Source organism: Mastigoproctus giganteus, chromosome 6 (genome assembly GCF_048544385.1).
Source record: "Mastigoproctus giganteus isolate SK-2022 chromosome 6, ASM4854438v1, whole genome shotgun sequence".
In the NCBI taxonomy this organism is placed as follows: Eukaryota; Metazoa; Arthropoda; class Arachnida; order Uropygi; family Thelyphonidae; genus Mastigoproctus; species Mastigoproctus giganteus.
The window spans coordinates 178,629,684-178,650,034 of record NC_143580.1 but is presented as its reverse complement, the minus strand read 5'-3'; the positions used below and the strand labels follow the sequence as shown (position 1 = coordinate 178,650,034).

The 20,351-nt window shown below is 38.0% G+C and overlaps 1 protein-coding gene across 2 annotated transcripts in view; it reads left to right on the top strand.

Annotated features, from left to right (window-relative positions):
• Positions 1 to 20,351, top strand: part of LOC150084776 (transcription factor YY2-like) — a 294,908-nt gene that overhangs the window by 81,236 nt on the left and 193,321 nt on the right. For both annotated transcript variants that reach the window (XR_016547074.1, XM_090375533.1), the window contains exon 4: positions 8,512 to 8,670. Coding sequence is in view for 1 of the 2 variants with exons in the window: in XM_090375533.1 (XP_090231659.1) it covers positions 8,512 to 8,670 (159 nt within the window). In the remaining variant the exon portion in view is untranslated. The remainder of the gene's footprint in view (positions 1 to 8,511; positions 8,671 to 20,351) is intronic.

The window sequence follows — 20,351 nt, the reverse complement described above, 5'->3', positions numbered from 1 at the left end:
GACAAGACACAACGATCTACTCTTTTAGACTGTCTGCACTGCACAGAAAACTTCATATCTGACTGCACAATTACCCCCAGGTCCTTTTCATTCTTTACCACCCTGAGTGCAGTACCACACAGTTGATATGTTGCTCTGGGGTACTCCTTCGCACATGCAGTACTTTATATTTGTCAATGTTAAACTTCAGTTGCCACCTCTCAGCCCATCTGCTAGCCATTTCTAGACCCTGTTGCACTAGCACACTGTCATTAGTGTCATTAACAACCCTACCAACCTTTGTATCGTCTGCAAACTTAGACATTAAGCCTGCTGTACCTTCATCAATATCATTAATAAATACAAAAAACAACATGGACCCAACACTGAACCCTGGAGGACTACGCTAATAACATTAGTCCATTGATTACCCCTCTGTCTTCTCCCACTCAACCATCTCTTTATCCATAGCAGCATTTTGCCCTTAATGCCATACTGCTCCAATTTCTTTAGTAGTCTTCCATGTGCAACAGTATCAAAAGATTTCCTAAGATCCAAGTATATGATATCAAAATTATTTTTTGCATCCAATTCCTTTGTAACCACATAATAGTATCCAATCAGATTGGTCACACAAGACATCCCCTTAACAAACCCATGCTGTGTCTGAACTATAACCGAAGTGTTTTCTAGATGAACCTGCAGTGCTTCTTTAACCAGTGCCTCCATAATTTTCCCCCAAACAGAAGCTAAACTAACAGGTCTGTAATTACTTTTCACCCTTTGATACTTCTTTGTGAATTGGGGTCACATTTGTATCTTCAGTCCATGGGTACCTCCACTGAGTTCCAAGGAAGCTCTCATAATTATGGCTAAGGGTTTTGCTTACTTTGTTGCTTCCTTTAGTATAACTGGATAGATCCCATTCACAACAGTTTCTCCTCCACTTTGTACTCAGTTATTAAAAAATCATTTAACTCGCTACCATAGTTTAATACGCCTCTGTTATTCCCCTCCCTGAATAACTCCTCATGTGTAAAAATAGATGCAAAATACTCATTTAGTTTGCTAGCTAGCTATCTAAGCAGGATCATCAACGGTTGACCCATTGATATAAAGTGGCCCAATCTGATATAACCCCTTCCTTCTAGAGTTATATAAATAAAGAACTCTTTGCTCATAAAGAACTTTTGCATTCTTTGCCAAAGCATTCTCGTAATGTCTTTGCCTGCCTAATCTCCTTTGTGACGTGATTACAGACCAGCTTATATTTTCCTTAGGCTTCTTTGTCACCTCTTAATTTATATGTATCCCATGCATTTTTCTTCTCTGCCACATGTCTCATTGCTTCATCTGACATCTATTTAGGCTTAAACCTTGATCAGTATGTCTTAGTTTGTATGAATAGCCTAGTGGCTTCCAAGATTAATTCTTTGAATGCTTCCCATTTAAAATTTTCTGTTGATAACATCATCAGTTGGTCCCACTGTATAGAATTTAAAAACTGTCCCAGACCTCCGTAGTCACCTTTACAAAAGCAAAAACCCTTCCTTTTACTCCTGATGGTAGTTACCTCTTTGAGTAAATCTCAGATCAGCACACTGATCACTTCCATCTAGCATTTCCTTTATTTGCAGATTCTTAATGCATGAATAATCACTGCTGATAATCAGATCAAGAGTATTACTCCCTCTGATTGCCTCTTGAACATTCTGCTGTAGAAAACAATCATCCGATAAATCCACGCAAGCCTTGCTAGTATGGGAATGACCAACCCACAAGTTCCAGTCAATATCTGGGAAATTAAAATCCCCCATTTAAGACAATCTGATTTACCAGCCCACTATTTCTCTGTACTGCTGTTCATTATATTTATCAGAGTCATTAGGCCTATAGCACACTCCTACTCTCAATTTTGCTTTCCCAGTGCTTTTGTCTCACCAGACTGACTCAACATTGCACTGTCCACCCATGTCACTGGATGCACTTCATTAGATTTTGTTTCTTAATTAATAATATAACCACTCCTCTCTTCCTATCCTGTCTATCCTTTATACATTGTACTCACCAAATTCCAATTCTGCATTCCTTATATCTGTGTGACACCACTTCTTGATATCCCAACAATATCTGCCTTTGATGTTTCGACCAGCACCTCAAATTCATCAAATTTATTTATTACACTCCTAGAATTGGTGTACATGCAAGTATACATGCACCTGTTCTTATTCTTAGCTACCTTAATACATCCCATGTATATACATGTCCTGCAATGACTCCCAGCATTCTTTGAAATCCCCGGCACCTTGTTTTCCAGGCTGCTTCTCATTTCAATAGAAGCAGTGCAAGAATCAGTTTCACCTCTGCCGCTGGCTACTGTCTGTCCATTATGTCCAATACTTTTTTTCAAATTAATGGCTAGACCTCTCCTCTCAAAAAGGCACTGATCTAACAATCTCTGTAAACTTATTTATGTGGAAGCAATAAGTAATAAATTGTCTGCAAAGACCATTGCATATAATCGCTGTTCACACAACTGGAAACCAATATGGCCAAGTAAATTTAGTAACAATATGTCTACCATCGCATTAAAGAAAAGGGGGATAGAGAATCATTTTGTTGCACACCTTTGGTTGGCTTTATATAGTGTTCTTTACTAGATAGATGCAGTACTGTAGCAGAGTTATCTTGTTAGGTCATGACGTACATAATAAACAAGTGAGGAAAACATTTGCAAACCAATGCTTCGGTCACTGCAGACAAGGATACCTGATCAAAGGCCTTCATTGTTGCAGTATACAGAGACTTCAAGGTTCTCCAAGATTCCCATATTAATGAAGAGGATGTGAACATTCTCACAGCAACCATCTGTCAGAATGGAAGCATGCTGTCGATAGTTGAATGACAACATGCATGATCTCACTCAGAAGTCACTAGAAGATGTTGATGTACTATTTGGTATGAAAATCGTATATACCTGAAAAGGAGAATAGGGTAGGGATTCGCACCACAGGGAGAGATGTGCATCAGATCAGTTAATATCTTGGGTGGAATGTTTCTCAATAATATGAAAGTTAACCCATCCAAACCAGTACTGGTAAAGAGTGGCAGAAAACAAGCTTTAATCTCATATGCAGATATAGGTGGTATAAAGCATGTAACAAATCTTCATTTTCAGTAAATGTCGGTGGAATATCCTGAGGATCCATATCCCTTTCAAGAACTGTAAACATTAGTGAAATAAGTGACAAATTCATCTGAGTTCTGAATGCCTAGCCTCTCACAAACACCATCTGAGATCATGTGTGCATGCATTGCTTTCTGTTTTTGTGTTACTTGATACACGTAAAATTATTCCTAACCTGAACACCAAAACTAGGAGGTTTTTTTTTTTTTTGCTCCTCAGAAACTGGTTAGCAGACTTCCTTTTGCTAATTAATTTTTGTGCATGAGTTTCAAACAATTGTTAACAGATTTAAACTTTACTTTTGATTGTGCTGAAAATACCTCACGCTTTTTATTGGTGTATGGCTCCTCCATGTGACTCACAGCACCAAAAAATGAGAGAATCTGTACTAGCTAAAGAAAATTTCAAAATTTCTTGTAATTGTACTGTACTACAGTAGGCGTTCTCATCTACATACTAATATGATTGAACAACCCTGTGAGGTCGGGATTTGAATGCATGGTGATTTCTTGCTTGCACCGACGAAGTGAAAAGAATTTCTCAGGATCCTGGGTGTGCCAAGCCCTTACTCACCAGACGTGAGCCCCTGGGGAGAAACGTTAAGCCAGGGGCGGGATGTTTAGGAGATAACATATATTAAATTTAGAAAATACAGAACGAATATAGAAGCATTCAGCTACTGTATATAGCATTTTTCAACTAACTGAGCACTGGCAAGCAGTTGTTTTTATGTGCTGTAGCTGACCTTTGAGTACATAAGCATGCGAGGTCGCGGAGGGGAGTGGTTTATGGTTAGTTGCGAACAGTGATGAGGAAGAGAGAGAGAGGTCAGGAGAGGGAGATGGGTGATTTCTGTTGTAGGCGGCTGCCGAGCTTGTGGAATATGAAACGCTGAAAGATTGGATATGGGTGCCACAGTCCCTGTTGATCGTATTCCCAGTGACACTATGTTGTGTGCTGATACCAGCCAATGGCGGATCTTGAAATGGCACGAGAAGCCTATGATTTTTGCATTCTTGGGTGTGATATCATGGCTCTCCTGCCAATAGTGAACAGCTAGTGCTGAATGAGTGATTAGCTTTAGTGATGGCGGTCTGCTGGTCCCTCAGCCGGTCTTCCAAACGATGGATGGCCTCCCTGATATAGCTTGCACCCCAGTCCCAGCACGGTATGTGGTAAATGATCCCTCTCCGCTTTAGAAGGGAAATCGGTGTTTTCAGAGGGAGGTTATGTTTATTGGAGTTTCGTTCTGGGTGTTTGCACTATGCGGATGTTGCAGCTGTGAAAGATTCTGGCTATTCTGTGCGCTAGAGCAGGGTAAAATGGGATGCAGGTGATACCTGTGAAACTGGAAGTGTCAGGTTGTCAGGCATCTGATGAGGAGTGTCCGGTGCTGTGACGTCGTGATGTCACAGCACCGAGACATACATGTGACAGCGTGATGTCGTCTGTAGTTCCCAATAGTTCGAGGGTCTGCTCAGGGTAGCTGCATTTTCTGAAGTCTGACTTGACCCTATGTATTTCTTCACATGTTCCGGTAGCATTGGAGCAATGTGTCTAAGCCCTGTCCGTTAGTGACGGGGTGATGCTATGACATTTGTTGGAGTGACAGGAACAATAGTTGGTGTATTGTTCGGCACATGTGGATTTCTGATATACTGATGTTGTGACCTGTGAGCCTTCTCTTTTTAACCACACATCTAAAAATGGAAGGGCCTGGTCCTTCTCAGTTTCAATCATGAATTTTATAAAAGGTGATTTGCTGTTGAGATAACCTAGAAATGTCATCTCGGTGGAGTATGATGAGGATATCATCCATGTCTACTCCAGAGGGGGGAGGGCCCGGTGGAATTATAAAGGGAATCTGTTTCGAACTCTTCCATGACTAGGTTTGCCAGGTGAGGACTGATGGGAGATCCCATGGCGAGGCCTTGGTTTGTTTATATTTAGTGCTCTCGAACTATAAACAAACAAACCCGAGGCCTCACCATGGACTCTCCCATCAGTCCTCACCTGGCAAACCTGGTCATGGAATGGCAGAATAGGTGCAATTTTTCCCTGACCCTCACATTAGCATATCAATTGTCACATAAGTTCATTGTCTATTCTGTTGAACAAATAGCATTTCAAATGACCCTAAAGTATAAAGTTCATGGAATCATTTAACATCCAAAAGAGTACAATTTTTCTCAGACTTTTGGGGTTCTACAAGCCTCGAATGTCTGTTATTTCTCACCCAATAAAGGAACCATCCACCTCCTTCACTGCCTTAACTGTATTTGGGAAAAGTACATGCTTCTGTTGGACCTTGAGACATACAGAAATCCTAGACAGTGAATTCAATAATGCTGCAAATTTAGGTGTCTCATCACCCAATAAAAAATGAGAAGTTCCATACCAAAACTGTAATCCACTAATCCGGTGACAGTTAATTCTAGCAAAACAAACATTTACAGCAAATTTCAGAACAATTAACCAATGTCTGAACACCGTAATTCACACTTTAGATCTAATTTTCAACAGGGGGTAATGTTAGTTTGTTTGCATAGGGGTCTTCACTGAAATGCATCAGTTACGATCAGACATATAGATTGCCCAAAATATGGAAGAGAATGCCACATTTTCTTCACTCCAGCTGCAACCGAAATTAAATAACCAAACATTTCACATTTTTAAAATGATTGAGGTAAGAAATCACATCTAGGTTCTGATATTGCACAAGTAAGTTTAACTTTTCCTTTAAGTGGATAAATCTGTTACCCGAGTATGAAAGGTTTAGTTGAAGAGTCTGGTAGTATGTTACTTTTCAACATAGTCCCCTTTTGAGTTGATATACTTTTTTTCACCAATGCTGCAATGCATAAATTCCATCTGTGAAGAAAGTTTCTCTTTAGCTTTTGGGAATGCATTGACTGCAGCAGTTATGTCACTTTTGGTGGGAAAATGATGCTAGCCAGTAATTTTTTCAAATTAGGAAATAGTTGAAAGTCCAATAGTGCTAGATCTGTTGTATATGGGGAATGGTCCAAGATTTAAAACTGCACTCGTGCAGTGCATTCATGACAATGACAGACTTGTGAGCAGGAAGGTCATTTTGCTTTAACAAGAATCCTTTACTGAGTTTTCTTCAGTGTTTTTCTTTGTTTTAATGTGACTTGCATTACAAAGGCCTGTGTAATGCACCACTGTGATTGCTGGCCTTTCTGAAGATTCACTAGCAACACTCCAGCATCCCATAAAAAACTAATGCCATCACCTAAGCAGAAGGAATCAACTTAGCTTTCTTTGGAGGGGAGAACAGCTCTGTTTCCACTGTTTGGATTGCTTCTTTGTCTCTGACTGAAAGTGATGGAGCCACGTCTCATCCCTAGTCACAATAATTACAAGGAAAATTTCTGGATCTGCATGAAAATGATGCAAATGTTCACTTCACTTGTCAACTCTTGTATATTTTAGATCTGTGATCAACTTTGAGACCCGTGGTGATGACACCTTTTTTGTAGCAAGAACTGCTATTATATGGTACAAATGAGATGTCCAAGACACTGGTAATGTACCAAACCTTTACTCGTTGAGTCCTCATCACCGGATCATGCACCCACCAGTAACTTCTACTATGATGGACGTTGTAGATCTTCTACAGTGTGGGTCATCTTCCAGGCTCTCCCTCATTTAAATATTGCTTCCCACTCCTTAATCTTGGAATAGGAGGGGACATTTTGCCTGAACATTGTAATCATAATCCTTTGAATTGCCTTTGTGCTTTACTATGGGAATCAAATACCATGTCGATTCACTTATTTAATTTGAAGGAATTCTATAAAAATGAAGTGATACCCACTATATCTGCGAGAATTAAGTAAACTTGCCCCTTTTTTTTAAAGAAAGACCTGCATTAAATGAGTGTTTTCCAGAAAAACTCTCTCCTATGCTTTACTATGGGAATTTGACTCCATGTGGAATATCTTTTTAATTTTAAAGTATTTCGATAAAATCGAAGTGTTTTCAATTAAAACTTTGTTAGATACGTTATCTGGGGTCTCGTTTTTTCTAAATATTGGGTGACTGCATCGTGAGTGATCTTGTTCATCTTTTTTCATTCACAAAACTGTTGATTTCAGGACTTGTAGTTAAAAAAAAAAAAAAAAAAAGACATTATTGAAACTGTTGAAAACTTTCTGCGATACTATTTGAAGTGTTATACATAAGTGCAGAAATTTGACACTGCACCACTACCCTTTCATACTCAGATCAATAAATTTTCAAATGTCTCTCATATATATGGTGTGTTGTGGCCATAGATGCCGATGTGCCACAAAACCCTGAATTTAATAGTTTCTGAATTTAATAGAACGAACAAAACCCAATTTAATAGTTTTCAATTTTGTATTAGTGTTCCAGAGCCAAATGACACTCAACTGATGAAATTTCCAAGTCTTTTGTTCTTTCTGGTTAATTTTCCCTACTGATATTCTTTAAATGATAATACAGTTTTTTTTCTGGTTTTGTTTTTAAATTCCCTGAATTAGATTTAACTGTTTGTTTGGCATCTGTTAGATGTCGTGAGGAAGTGTATTTTTGTTTTTGGAATTAGTGGGAACGTAAAACGTTCATTCCCACTGATTCGTTCATTGAGGAATAATTCATCTGTGAACTTGAAATTATAGTCCATCCTGTTTTTTAAGTGGGTGGGATATGAATTTAATTTTGAATAATTATTCAATGTAATTTTGTGTACTGTAACTAGGAAGTCTACAGAACACAGAAAAAAGCGAAAGGGAACTAATAACAAAAACATTTTAACTTCAAATAATCAATGTTTCTTTGGAGTAATTTCAGGGTACAAATTCAGAGTATTGATTAATTCAATTACAGATAATATATTTGCACAAACAGCATATTATTAAACGACTCTTTTTACCTGTCTTGTGCATTTTTAAAAAAAATTATATCCCAGTAACATTTTGGATAAAACCATGTGAAACCTGTAGAATTGGATCATAAAATAAGTGTGAATATGAAACCAAATTGAAGGAAACTTTATTAAATAAGGAAACAGGCAGTTACTTTTTTTATAAAAACTATTTTTGCATAAAACTCATGTTTTATTCCGCTTCCAGGTATTATTTATTTATTATTTTAATATCTGATTAACTGAAACAGTATCATAATTCTTATTTGTTTGTTGCATTTATGCATGTCATACATTTTCAGAATTTACACTTAACAAAATATCGTAATTAGAGAAATAGCAAAATCTCCAGGAAACTGAATATTATTTTTAAATGAGAAAGTGGAAGTCTTTTGGTTTAATAACTTTCAATGGAAAAATTAAATTTCTGTAGGGGTGTACTAAGATGTTTCGTGATAATTCTGCTATGAGGAAGCATCTTCATACTCATGGGCCAAGAGTTCATGTTTGTGCAGAGTGTGGGAAAGCATTTGTTGAAAGTTCGAAACTCAAGAGGCATCAGCTTGTTCACACCGGAGAAAAGCCATTCCAGGTAGATTTTTTTTTTAAGTAAAACACTTAAGTTATAGAAGAAAGTATTAGTTCTCTATTACAGTTAAACTATTTTAAAATAGTTTTTTCTGTAATACATTTTCATTAATTTCTTTTAAAAGTGCCTGTTGCTTAGTAGAAGTCATGGTATTCTCCCATATCTTTTGTCACACACTATGATGCATGTCTTGAGAGGTTATGATGTTAGTCATGTCAATAACTAATTCCACTCTGGGAGGTATCCAGATAGATTAATGTGTAATCTTACAGCCAACCTCTACTCTGCCAGCTACTGACTGGAGGAGGATATCATAGTACAGTAAAATACAGCAAAATCATAATTTGTATTACTTAAAAGTAACACAAACTGAGTTTGTGCAAAGTACTCAATTATATAAAGCAGATACCATTCCCTGTGAAAGGATAGGCCTTCCTATGTAAATATACTTCTTCAATTCTAAGAAGCACTTTTTGCCCCTATAAACGTCTCTAAAAACAGGGTGCATCTTACAATCTCAGTTTTTTCTTCTTTTTTTTCCCCGAATTTTCCCGCGCTTTGCACAGCGCCACACGTTTTGTTTTTACGTGGAAACCCTACCTCTAAGTTTGACTGTTATCACATTATCCAATCCCATTGGAGAATAAAGTGGCGTGGATGATCATGTGCTTTCAAAATGTGAAGCCACCATTATTTCATTATAGTGGAGCTGACTCAGTGAAAACTAGTGAGTTTTGTTTGTATCTTCGAAAGTACGTACGTAGTGGAGTTACTGTATTTCATTAATTTTGATACCTTATTGCACATTAAAATGTCAAAAACATTGTACTATGAAGCCGCATTGAAACGAAGTTATTGTGTATGCAAAAGAACGTGGAAATAGAGCTGCGGATCGACATTTTGACATCAGTGAAGAAAATGTTCGTCATTGGAGAAATGATTGCAATTCCATATTTTCGTGAAAGCAACAACCAAGTGCTTTATAGGGCCTAAGAAAGGAAAATTTTCACAAGTCGATGAAGCTGTGATACGTTTTGTAACGGAGACATGCACAAAAGGTTTACCCATCACTTGGCAAGCCATGCAATTGAAAGCCGGAGAAATTGCTAAGTCCCTCGGAATAGAGAAAATAATAATTTTTAAAGGCAGTCGCGGCTGGTGTGACAGACTCATGCGTCGTAGTGGATTATCGTTAAGGTGCCGAACATCTATCAAATGCCTGCAGCATTTCGACAGATGCTGATTAACTTTCAGCGACAGGTAATGAAATTAAAGAAAAAGAGAAACTGAGTTTAGTCAAATTGTAAATGCTGATGAAACCCCAGTCTTCTTCGATATGCATCAAAATTACACATTCAATGCTAAAGGTGCTAAAGAAATCAAGATTATAAGCAAGGGCTATGAAAAGCAGCATATCACTGTGATGTCATGCATCACTGCTGATGGTCGAAAGTTGGTACCATATTTAATTTTAAATAGAAAAACTATACCGAAGAATGAAATTTTCCCCAAAGATGTTATTGTGCGTGCACAAAAAAATGGATGGATGGGGGCAGAGCTTATGGAAGACTGGTTAAATGTTGTGTGGAATAGACGTCCTGAAAATCTTCGTAACCCACCTAGCTTGCTAGTACTTAATGCATTTCACGAACATTTTGTCCAAACGTGTCAAAAATAAAATCGTGCAAAAATGTGGTGACTTGGTTGTGATTCCTGGTGGCATGACTAGCCAACTGCAGCCACTCGATGTTTCAGTCAACAAACCATTTAAGGATTACTTGAGAAAGGGATATGAATCCTGGCTGTTGACTGACAACCTTCCGCTGACACCTTCGGGAAAAATTAAGGAAGCTCTGGCATCAAAATTGGCAGAATGGGTATCAACATCTTGGAAGCTGATCCCAGAAAAATAGTAAAGCACTTATTTAAAAAATGTTGCTTCACTAACGCTCTCGATGGCTCAGAAGATGATATATTATGGAATAATGAAGATAACGACAGCTCAGAAGAATATGACCCTGAATGTGAATTAGACCCTTATATTGATTCAGATGCAGATATTGATGGCTCAGAAGATTCAGAAGGAAGTGATGAATAACATACCTACTGATAAATACCGGTACTATTGTTGTTAGTAAATTGAATTCTATTATAATAAAAATATTTGTTAGATTAATTTTATTTTTATTTTTTTCTCTTAGAATCAAAGCTTTATTTTTTCAGAAATTAAGGTGTGTCTTACAATCGATGGCATCTTAGAATCAAAGAAATACGGTATTCATTTATTACAAAATTTAGTTAATATGTATTGCAGAGCTCATTTTCACCCTTTGAGAAATATTGTTATTTTGTATATTTAATACACGTCTTGGCACGGTTGTCCGATTATTGCCTCTGGCCTCCCTGGTTCCCTGCTTCTCGACAGATAACACTGACTTGTTAAAATTTACCTTTGTGTAAACAAAACCAGTTTATGGTAGCTAAAACATAAGGCACTCTGAAAAACATCGTTGTGAAGGGTGAGCTATTAAATTAACAAATGAATGAAAAAACAGTTTTTCTTAGTTGTTTACATACTTTCCATGGGATTAAGGTCAGTTGCAATTGTTGCCAGTTCAAAGTCTTTTACTGCAGTATAATCTCTTTTTTTTTTTTATTTTATATATTTTTTTTTTTTGTGCCATATCTGAGCGGATGTCTTTTTTGGAACTTGTCTTTAAATTAATTTAAAGTTTGTGTATATTAAATCTCGTCTAGCAGTATTATGGCGACAAAATATAAACCTGGAAATTAAACTGAAAATTATACAAGAGGCTGATAGGATGGAACGAAGCAAAATGGACATTGCAAAGGAATACTGCATCCCTTTACCTACTTTATCTACAATACTAAAAATCCAAAAAAAAAAAACTCAAATGGCATCACACTGGAGCAGCTATTTAAAAAAAAAAACAGGAAATGAATTTGTGGTGCAAAACACGAGGAGCTTGAACCAAAAATTTTTACGTAATACCAACAAATGCGTGCAGCTAATTTGCCTATATCAGGTCCGATTTTGCAAGAAAAGACATTGTTTAACTGAACAACATGGAATTAGCGACTTCTAATGCAGCAATGACTCCAAAGATTTAAAGACAAAATTGCGAGATGTCTTCATTCTCTGTATATTTAATAAGTTTGGAAACAAAAATTTTAAATCAATAAAGGAATGAAATGCAAAAGATTCATTTCATGTTAATCAAAAGGAACATGCCTTACCTAGCATGAAATATACAGCAAACCAGTGAGCATTTGTGTGTGAAACATGCATGTTAAAAAGTGCGAGATTGTATTGTAGGTTTCATTTTTTGTGAATTTTTTTTTTTTGTTGTTGTAATTGTGACTTTGAAGTTGGACAGTAAAAGAACATTGACTGGTTGCAGCACATGTTTGGATTGATTTGGAGGAAAGAGTGGGAATTACACAACCCCATTCAGGAGAACAGTGCCCATGGAAGTACCTATAGGAAAGACATGAGCAGAAACAGGTTCTGTGAGACATAGAACAGGGCGAGACTGTTAGAGATGAGTCATTAATTAACCTAACTGCACTCTTAAAATAGAATATAGATGCCTGAGAGAGATTTTGGGCACACCACCCCAGATGCAGCAACAGTATCCCAATATTCCTATGCTTGGGTGGATTTGCAATTTGTACAGAATGGAAGAAAAATAATGCCAAGAGCAAAAGAGAAAACCTAGTTTTTTAGAAGCAGAGTAAGCAATATTTGAAATGTGCTCATGCAATGAGAGATTAGAAGTCAGGGTAATCCCCAATAGAGATATGTGATCTTGCCTAGAAATAGGTGTCATCAAAGATAAGCATGGAGTAGAAGAATCCTTTCTGCGAGATAAAAGATCGGATTGAGTTTTAGAAGAATTGAAATCAACTATGTTATCCTTGCTCCACCGGAGAATTACCTGGGGATTGCCATTTAATGAATTTATAATGGATATTCGAGAAGTTGAAGCTGTTTGTGCAAGGCAAGGTTTCTCGGTCTGGAAGGTGGAATGTGATGTGATGTGTTCTCATTATCAAAACTATGGATAGGATTTCTGGTCAATGGAAGAGGGTCACTAATATACAAGAGGCAAAGAGTAGAGTAGAGTAAGAACTGAACCTTGAAAACACCAGCATTAGTGGAGATGTTAAAAGAGAGAGAGAGAACAACCTGCCATCATTTGCTGTGAGCAATCAGAGAGAAAATTGGATACACAATTACAAAAAGCAGTTGGCAAACAGTAAGATGGGAACTTCTTTGGAAGACTTGCACCAAACATGATCAAAGGCATTAGCATTAGCAGAGGCATATGATGCAAGAAATCAAGCTTATACAGCATCACCCAAAAAAAAAAAAAAAAAAAAAAAAAAAAAACACTTCCCCTTTCACCCATCCATTCGCTACAAAAGTTTGTCTTGTTCTTTGAATTTATTTAAGCTAGTAACTTTCATGACAGATATAGGTTTAGTCCAGCAATCAACTTATCTGTTGGCTAAAGGCAAATTTCTGCTCATCTATTTTACGAATCTTTCCACAATTTAAGTGTATGCCCATTCAGGTTCGTAATCTGAGCGGCCAGAAGAATTCCATCAGAATTGAGCTTGCTCAAACCATTCACTGCCTTATACACCTCAATCAGATCACCTTAAAGGTGCCTAGTCTCCATACACTGTGATTTGTAGAACTTAAGCACTTCGTGGTAAGTGCACCCCTTTGTTTCCGCTCACCAATTTTTTTTGATCTTCTCTGTACTGATTCTAGCAACTTTACATCCTTCCTAAAATGAGGCCTCCAGAACTGCATGCAGTACTCAAGCTGTCGCCTGACCATTAGCATTAGTAGAGGCATACGATGCAAGAAAGCAAGCTTATGCAACACCAGCAAAAAAAAAAAAAAAAAAAAAGTTCACATTTCACCCCTCCATTCGTTCAAAATACATGTCCAGCTCAGCCTTAAATTTATTTAGGCTATCAACTTCCACAACAAAAGATGGAAGTCTGTTCCATCAATCAACTATCTGCTGGCTAAAGGCAAATTTCCACACAAATATCATACAACTGTCTTTCCTCAATATCAATTTATGCCCTCTCAAGGTGATTATTTTGAGCAAGAGAATAATCTCATCAGCATTTAGCATGCTCAAACCATTCAAGCCTTTATACACCTCAATCAGATCACCTCGCAGGTGCCTAGTCTCCAGACACTGTAATCTGCAAAACTTAAGCCTTTGTAATAGCAACCCTTGTTCCATTCACTAATCTTGTTGCCCTTCTCTGTACCCATTCCAACAGCTCTACGTCCTTCTTAAAATGAGGCCTCCAGACCTGTATACAGTATTCAAGGTGTGTCCTGACCATTGCCTTATACAAGGGGATAATCACCTCCTTATCCCTGCTAGAAAAATTCCTGTATATAATTGACAAGACATCATGAGCTACTCTTGCAGACCGTCTGCACTGCTCAGAAAACTTCATATCTGCCTGCACAATTACCCTCAAGTCCTTTCCATTCTCTACCACTGTCAGTGTCGTACCACAGGGTTGATACGTTACTCTGGGGTTACTGCTTCCCATATGTAGTACTTTACATTTGTCAATGTTAAACTTCATTTTCCACCTCTCAGCCCATCTCATCTTTGGCTGTCACTGACCGACTGGACTCTACTAGATCCTGTTGCACCAGCGTACTGTCATTAGCGTCCTTACCAACCCCGCCAACCTTTGTATTGTCTGAAAACTTGGACATTAAACCTGATATACCATCATCAATATCATTTATAAATACAGAAAACAATGGACCCAGCACTGAACTCCAAGGGACTCCACTAATAACATTAGTCCACGAAGAGCAGTGTCCATTGATTACCACTCTGTCTTCTCTCACTCAACCATCCCTTTATCCATAGCAGCAATTTGCCTCTAATGCTACACTGCTCCAATTTGTGCAGCAGTCTTCCATGTGCAAAAGTATCAAAATCCTTTCTAAGATCCAAATATGTGATATCAAAGTTATTCCCTGCATCACTGGATGCAGTTCCTTTGTGACCACATCATAGAATCCAATCAAATTGGTCAGACAAGACTTCCCCTTAACAAAACCATGCTGTGTCCGAGCTATAACTGAAGTCTTGTTTCAATGAGCCTGCAGTGCTTCTTTAACCAGTGCCTCCATTGCCTTATGCAAAAGGATAATCCCTTCTTCATTCCAGCTACTAATATTCCTGTTTATTGACCTTTCATCAGTACCATCCACTGGTAAGTAGCCGGCTCAAGCTGGCTACTTGCTCTACCAAATCAACATTAGTAATTGCATACATTTCAGTTTCATATTTTCATCAAATATGTTTTCACATAAAACATCTTTCATGCGTGCAGGGCACAAACATCTGCTTTTTTTTTTTTTTTTTTTTAATTCTCCTCTGCCCTGAGTGTAGTACCACACAGTTGGTACATTTCTCTGGGGTTACTGCTAGCCATATGCCATACTTTCGATTTGTCAATGTTTCAGTTTCCAATTCTGAGCCCAGCTTTTCTAGATTTGTGTCATCTGCAAATTTTGATATTCAGCCTGATAAACCTTCATCAATATCATTGATAAATTTACAAAACAACAATGGGCCCAACACCGAACCCTGGTGAAATCCACTGATAACATTAGTCCACAAAGAGCAGCATCCATTGATTACCACTTTGTCTTCTCCCACTCAAACATCCTTTTATCCATTGTAGCAACTTGCCCTTAATGATATATGCTCCAATTTGTATAGTAGTCTTCCATGTGCAACAGTATCAAAAACGTTTCTGAAATCCAAGTATCCTCCTCCACTTTGCTCTCAGTTAATACAAAATCATTTAGCTCCCTGTTAGAGTTTGTCCTCCTTTTCCCTACAGAATTCCTCATATGTGAATGTAGATGCAAAATATTCATTTAGTTTGTCATCTATCTGAGCACGATTGTGAAAAATCGAACCATCGATATCAAGTGTACCAATCTAATTCATCCCCTTCATTCTAGAGTTTAAGTAAAGAAATCTTTGGGTTTTTTTCTTTGCATCCTTTGCCAAAGATTTCTTGTAATCTGCATTAGCTTGCCTAACCTCCTTCATGACTTGATTACAGAATAGCTTGTGTTGCCTGATAATTTATATTCATCCCATGCATTTTTCGTCTCAGCCACAGACCTCATCAGTTCATCTGACATCCATTCAGGCATAAATCTTGAACAGTATTTCTTGGTTATGAAAATCTTAGTACCTTCCAAGATTACTTTCTTGAATGCTTCCCATTTAGAATTTGCTGTTGCCAATATCATCAGTTGGTTCTACAGCATAGAATTTAAAAACTATCTGAGACCACCGTAGTTAAATTTAAAAAAGCAGAACCCTTTCCCTTTATGGTAGTTACATCTTTAAGTATATCCCACACGAGATATACTGCTGATAATCAGATCAAGTGTGTTAATCCCTCTGGTTGCCTCTTTCACATGCTGCTGTAGAACACAGTTATACAGCAAATCCATAAGAGTCTAGCTGGTGTGTGTGACCAACCCACAAGCTCCAGTCGATATCTAGAAAGTTAAAATCCCCCATTATAAGACATTCTGATTTACTGGTCCACTCTATTTCTCTGTTCAGTTGTTCATTGTACTCATCAGAGTCATTATACCTATAACACGCTCCTACCCTCATTTTTGCTTTCCCAGTGTTTGTTACAGACTCATCTTGAATTGACTCATCATTGCACTGTCCACTCGTGTCATTTGGATGCACTGCTGTCTTACATTTTGTTTCCTAAGTAACAGCATAACCCTCCTCCCTTCCTATCCTATCTTTCCTTTCTGTACACACTGTACTCCCCTAATCAAAATTCTTCTTCTTATATTTGTGGCACAACGTCTCTGATAACCCAACAATGTCTGCCTTTTAATGTCTTGACCAGAACTTCAAATTTATTTAACTGTACTCCTAGGAATAGTGTATATGCAAGTATACATGCACCTGTTCTTACTCTTAGTTACTCAAACACTGCCCATGTATTTATTTGTTCCATGATGACTTCCAGCAGTTCTGGAAATCCTATCACCTTGTTTCCCAGGTTGCTGCTCATTTCAACAGAAGCAGTGCAAGAATCCCTTTTACCTCTGTTTGCGGCTCTTGTTAATATTAGTTTGTGTGCCCCCCCCAAGCTTGCAGTTTTCTGACCCACCTAACATTGCCTCAATAACGTCAACAAATATTCTTGCAACCTTTCTATTTAAGTGTGTCCCATCCCTATAGAAGCAGTCTCTCCTGTTAACAAGCACAGACCACATTGATAAAAATTCTATCCCATGAGCCTTGCACAATCTCTCCAGGGCTGAATTGATTGACAAGGTTCTCATCATGTACTCCATCATATCATGTCTGGGGAGAATTGCAGACACTTTCAAATTTAACCCTAACTCTCATTTTTTTTTGAACATTGTCCTGTACTTGCTAAGTAATTCTGCAGATCTCCTACTCTTAATGTCATTAGTGCTAAAGTGTACAAGGATATCATCTTTTGTGCCCTTAAAAGATATCTGCTCTACAACGTCATGAACTTTTGTAGACATAACCTGGTCCTATTCCATCTATCCTTTTTTGCACAATATATTTCTATATTTCCCTGATAATAGTCACCAACAACAACTGGTTCTTTTGGAACAAGTGCATTCTGCTTTGGGGATTGCCACTGTGTTGCATGATGATTAACCCCTTCATGGATTGGTGCCTCCATAGCCAGGAGCAGCAGTGCATAGCACATGCTTCTTTATTAGACCGGGGTTCGAGCCCGTGACCACCAAATACAGAGGATGCGAAAAGATCAGGGACCAATATGGCCTTAGTTGCTAATGCTCCTAAAAACCAAATAACAACAACCTTCATAGATTATCCTGAGATATCTCGTTTTTAGTTTTAAAAGTTATTTGGAACTACAAGAAATATCTCGGGATACAATAATACTGGAAGCAAACAATAATACCTCCAAATTTAGAACTGAAACGTATTTTCTCTGGCATTTATCTGGCTAATTTTACTTTAGGCAAGTAAATCCCGAGTTTTCTCACGATTTTATTACGACTGGCTTTCATTTTACTTATATTGTACAGCAATGTCAGAACAGTAGCGCACGTTCCTGTGCCGCTAGTAAGCAGAATATACAAAAATTTGTAATTTGCCATCCTAAATGCAGAATACTGAACCCACAAAAATAATTCACAAAATCAATATTGAAAAATATTTCGGCCCTCTTGGACTGCCGTCCGTAAGCGACGCTTACCTCACCTGTCCACTTCTGGCGGCTGTTTGTCAGAATGTACTTAATTCACGATTAATGCTTGTGGCGGGAGGTTACTGCTTGTGTATTCCACTTGATTTTTTAAATTTATTTTTATAATGAGTAATGAAGACTTTTTCTGTGGCTTTCTTTTAGCTCAAGCATTAATTTATTTTTAAAATATCTGTATAATTTGCACACTTTTTAACATACACCAGATAACTCGGGATAGCCTGACCAGTTTAATCACTCCCATGTATTTTCTACAAAAAAATTTATAAAAAAATAGAAAAAAACTATACAATGAGTATTCGCATGATGCATACCTTTAATCTGTAAAATAAAAAAAATTCGATCTGTTATGGCACATTTTCCGGAAAAAAAATGTTCCTGGGAAGGGGTTAAGTGCTAACTCTGGCATTGATATGGTCAGCTGAGTGCTTAATTGGACCCCTGATTTAAATCCTTCCAAGTATCCACCCTGTTCTTAAAGCTCTCCTAAAAGTCCATAACAATGCTCAGGTGGCACCTAACTTTCTCCCATTCCTTACATCGAGCACACACACAATTGACATCCCTCTTGGCAATATCGTGCCTCATTCCTGGTAGTTCCACAAACATCAAACAAGCAATACATTTCAAAAAGGCTGATTCAGAGGACAACCAACCCCTCAGTTCTCCCCCGAGCCACAGCATTCCCCAACATCGAACCTTTTGCTTTGCTGCTTTGGTCTGAGGCATGATTTTGATTTAATTTCAATACAATTAAAAACACTAACTAAATTTATAACCCAATGCAGTAATAACACTATATATATCGCATCATCTAACAAGTTTGTTTTATCTGCAATAAGGCCTCTGAGGTTGGGATTATTCATACCACCAATTTTAAACACACACACCAACCGTTTATGACTGATTGAATAATGAAATAAAATAAAATAAAATGATAGAAAAGACTGTAAAATAATATTTACAAAAAACTAAACTATAACAAAAGTAAAATTAGTAAATAAGTTAAAATGCATTAAAATATAAATATAAAAGCGATAAAAAGACGATAAAAAACACTACTAGAGCTTTCAGAGGTGTCTTCCTCCTTCCTCAGTAATAGTGAGACTTAAACGACACATCCTTAAATACCAGGTTCACGGCACACGTGGATGACCAGGCACATACTCAGCATTCCTTTCACTTGTACCAGAACCGGAAGTGGTCTGGACACGTGGAAAATTAAAACGTTTGTCTCTTGTCAAAACCACTGCCTCAAAAAGGGGATGAAGCCTAACTCCCCTGTCTCTGTTTATACTATTGTTACCAGAGGATCCAATCCACAGACTTTCCAGCCACTTGCGGTCCCAGAATCTATGCGCCCGGTCAAGGATGAGCATTGTCGGGGGGAGATCTGGTGTTGTTTTTCCCAATAGTGCTCGGCAATGGCGGATTTATTGAGCTCTGCGGTCCGTATCGCTCGTGAATGTTCCCCCAGACGGTTCTTGAGACGCTGTCCTGTCTCACCCACGTAACATTCCCCACAATCCGTGCATGTGATCTCATATACGACCCCACTACTAGAATCCCTAGTAATGGGGTCTTTGACCTGTGACACTACTGTGTGCAACCTCCGGCCCGGAAGCTGCACACAGCGTGTCTGAAAGTCGCGAAGCATCCTCGCAATGCGATCTGACAGGCCCGGATAGTAGGGAACATACACTGTGGTAAGCAGTACAGGCGGAACTACCCGATTGGGCTCTTCCTCTCTGTTGTATTCATCAGTGACCCTCTGGGGGTAACCGCACCTCATAAGATCCGTCGTGACTTGCCTAATTTCCTTCTTCCCCTCCTCAGGGGTACTGCAATGCATTCTCACCCTACCCAAAAGTGCTCTGGCCACACTATTTTTATGTTGGACAGTCTGTGCCGTCCTATAATGTGTGTACTGGCCCCTACACATTGGTTTCCTATGAACCTTAGTTTAAGTCTGGGGCCTTCCCTGTATACCACCCTAGCATCAGCAGCAGAAATCTCAATATCAAAGCGCAATGTCCAGAAATGGGTGTCTTAAAAGTTTGTTTTATGAATTCCGTATCTCTTATCAAGTTTAAGTTATACGTATTAAGCTATAATATTATGTTTGTAAATTCTAAGCAGTTATAATAGATAATAAATTTAACTATCTATTGTCAATCTACATTATTCAAACTCTCACTAACTATTTGCGATACTATATCTACGCCAAATCTCCGATTCTTAAAGCTTTACGAATATTAATGTCTTGCATTATGGACTACACAATGAAGTAGATATAGACTAAAAGCTACTTAGAAACGTCCAGTATCTGCTATATC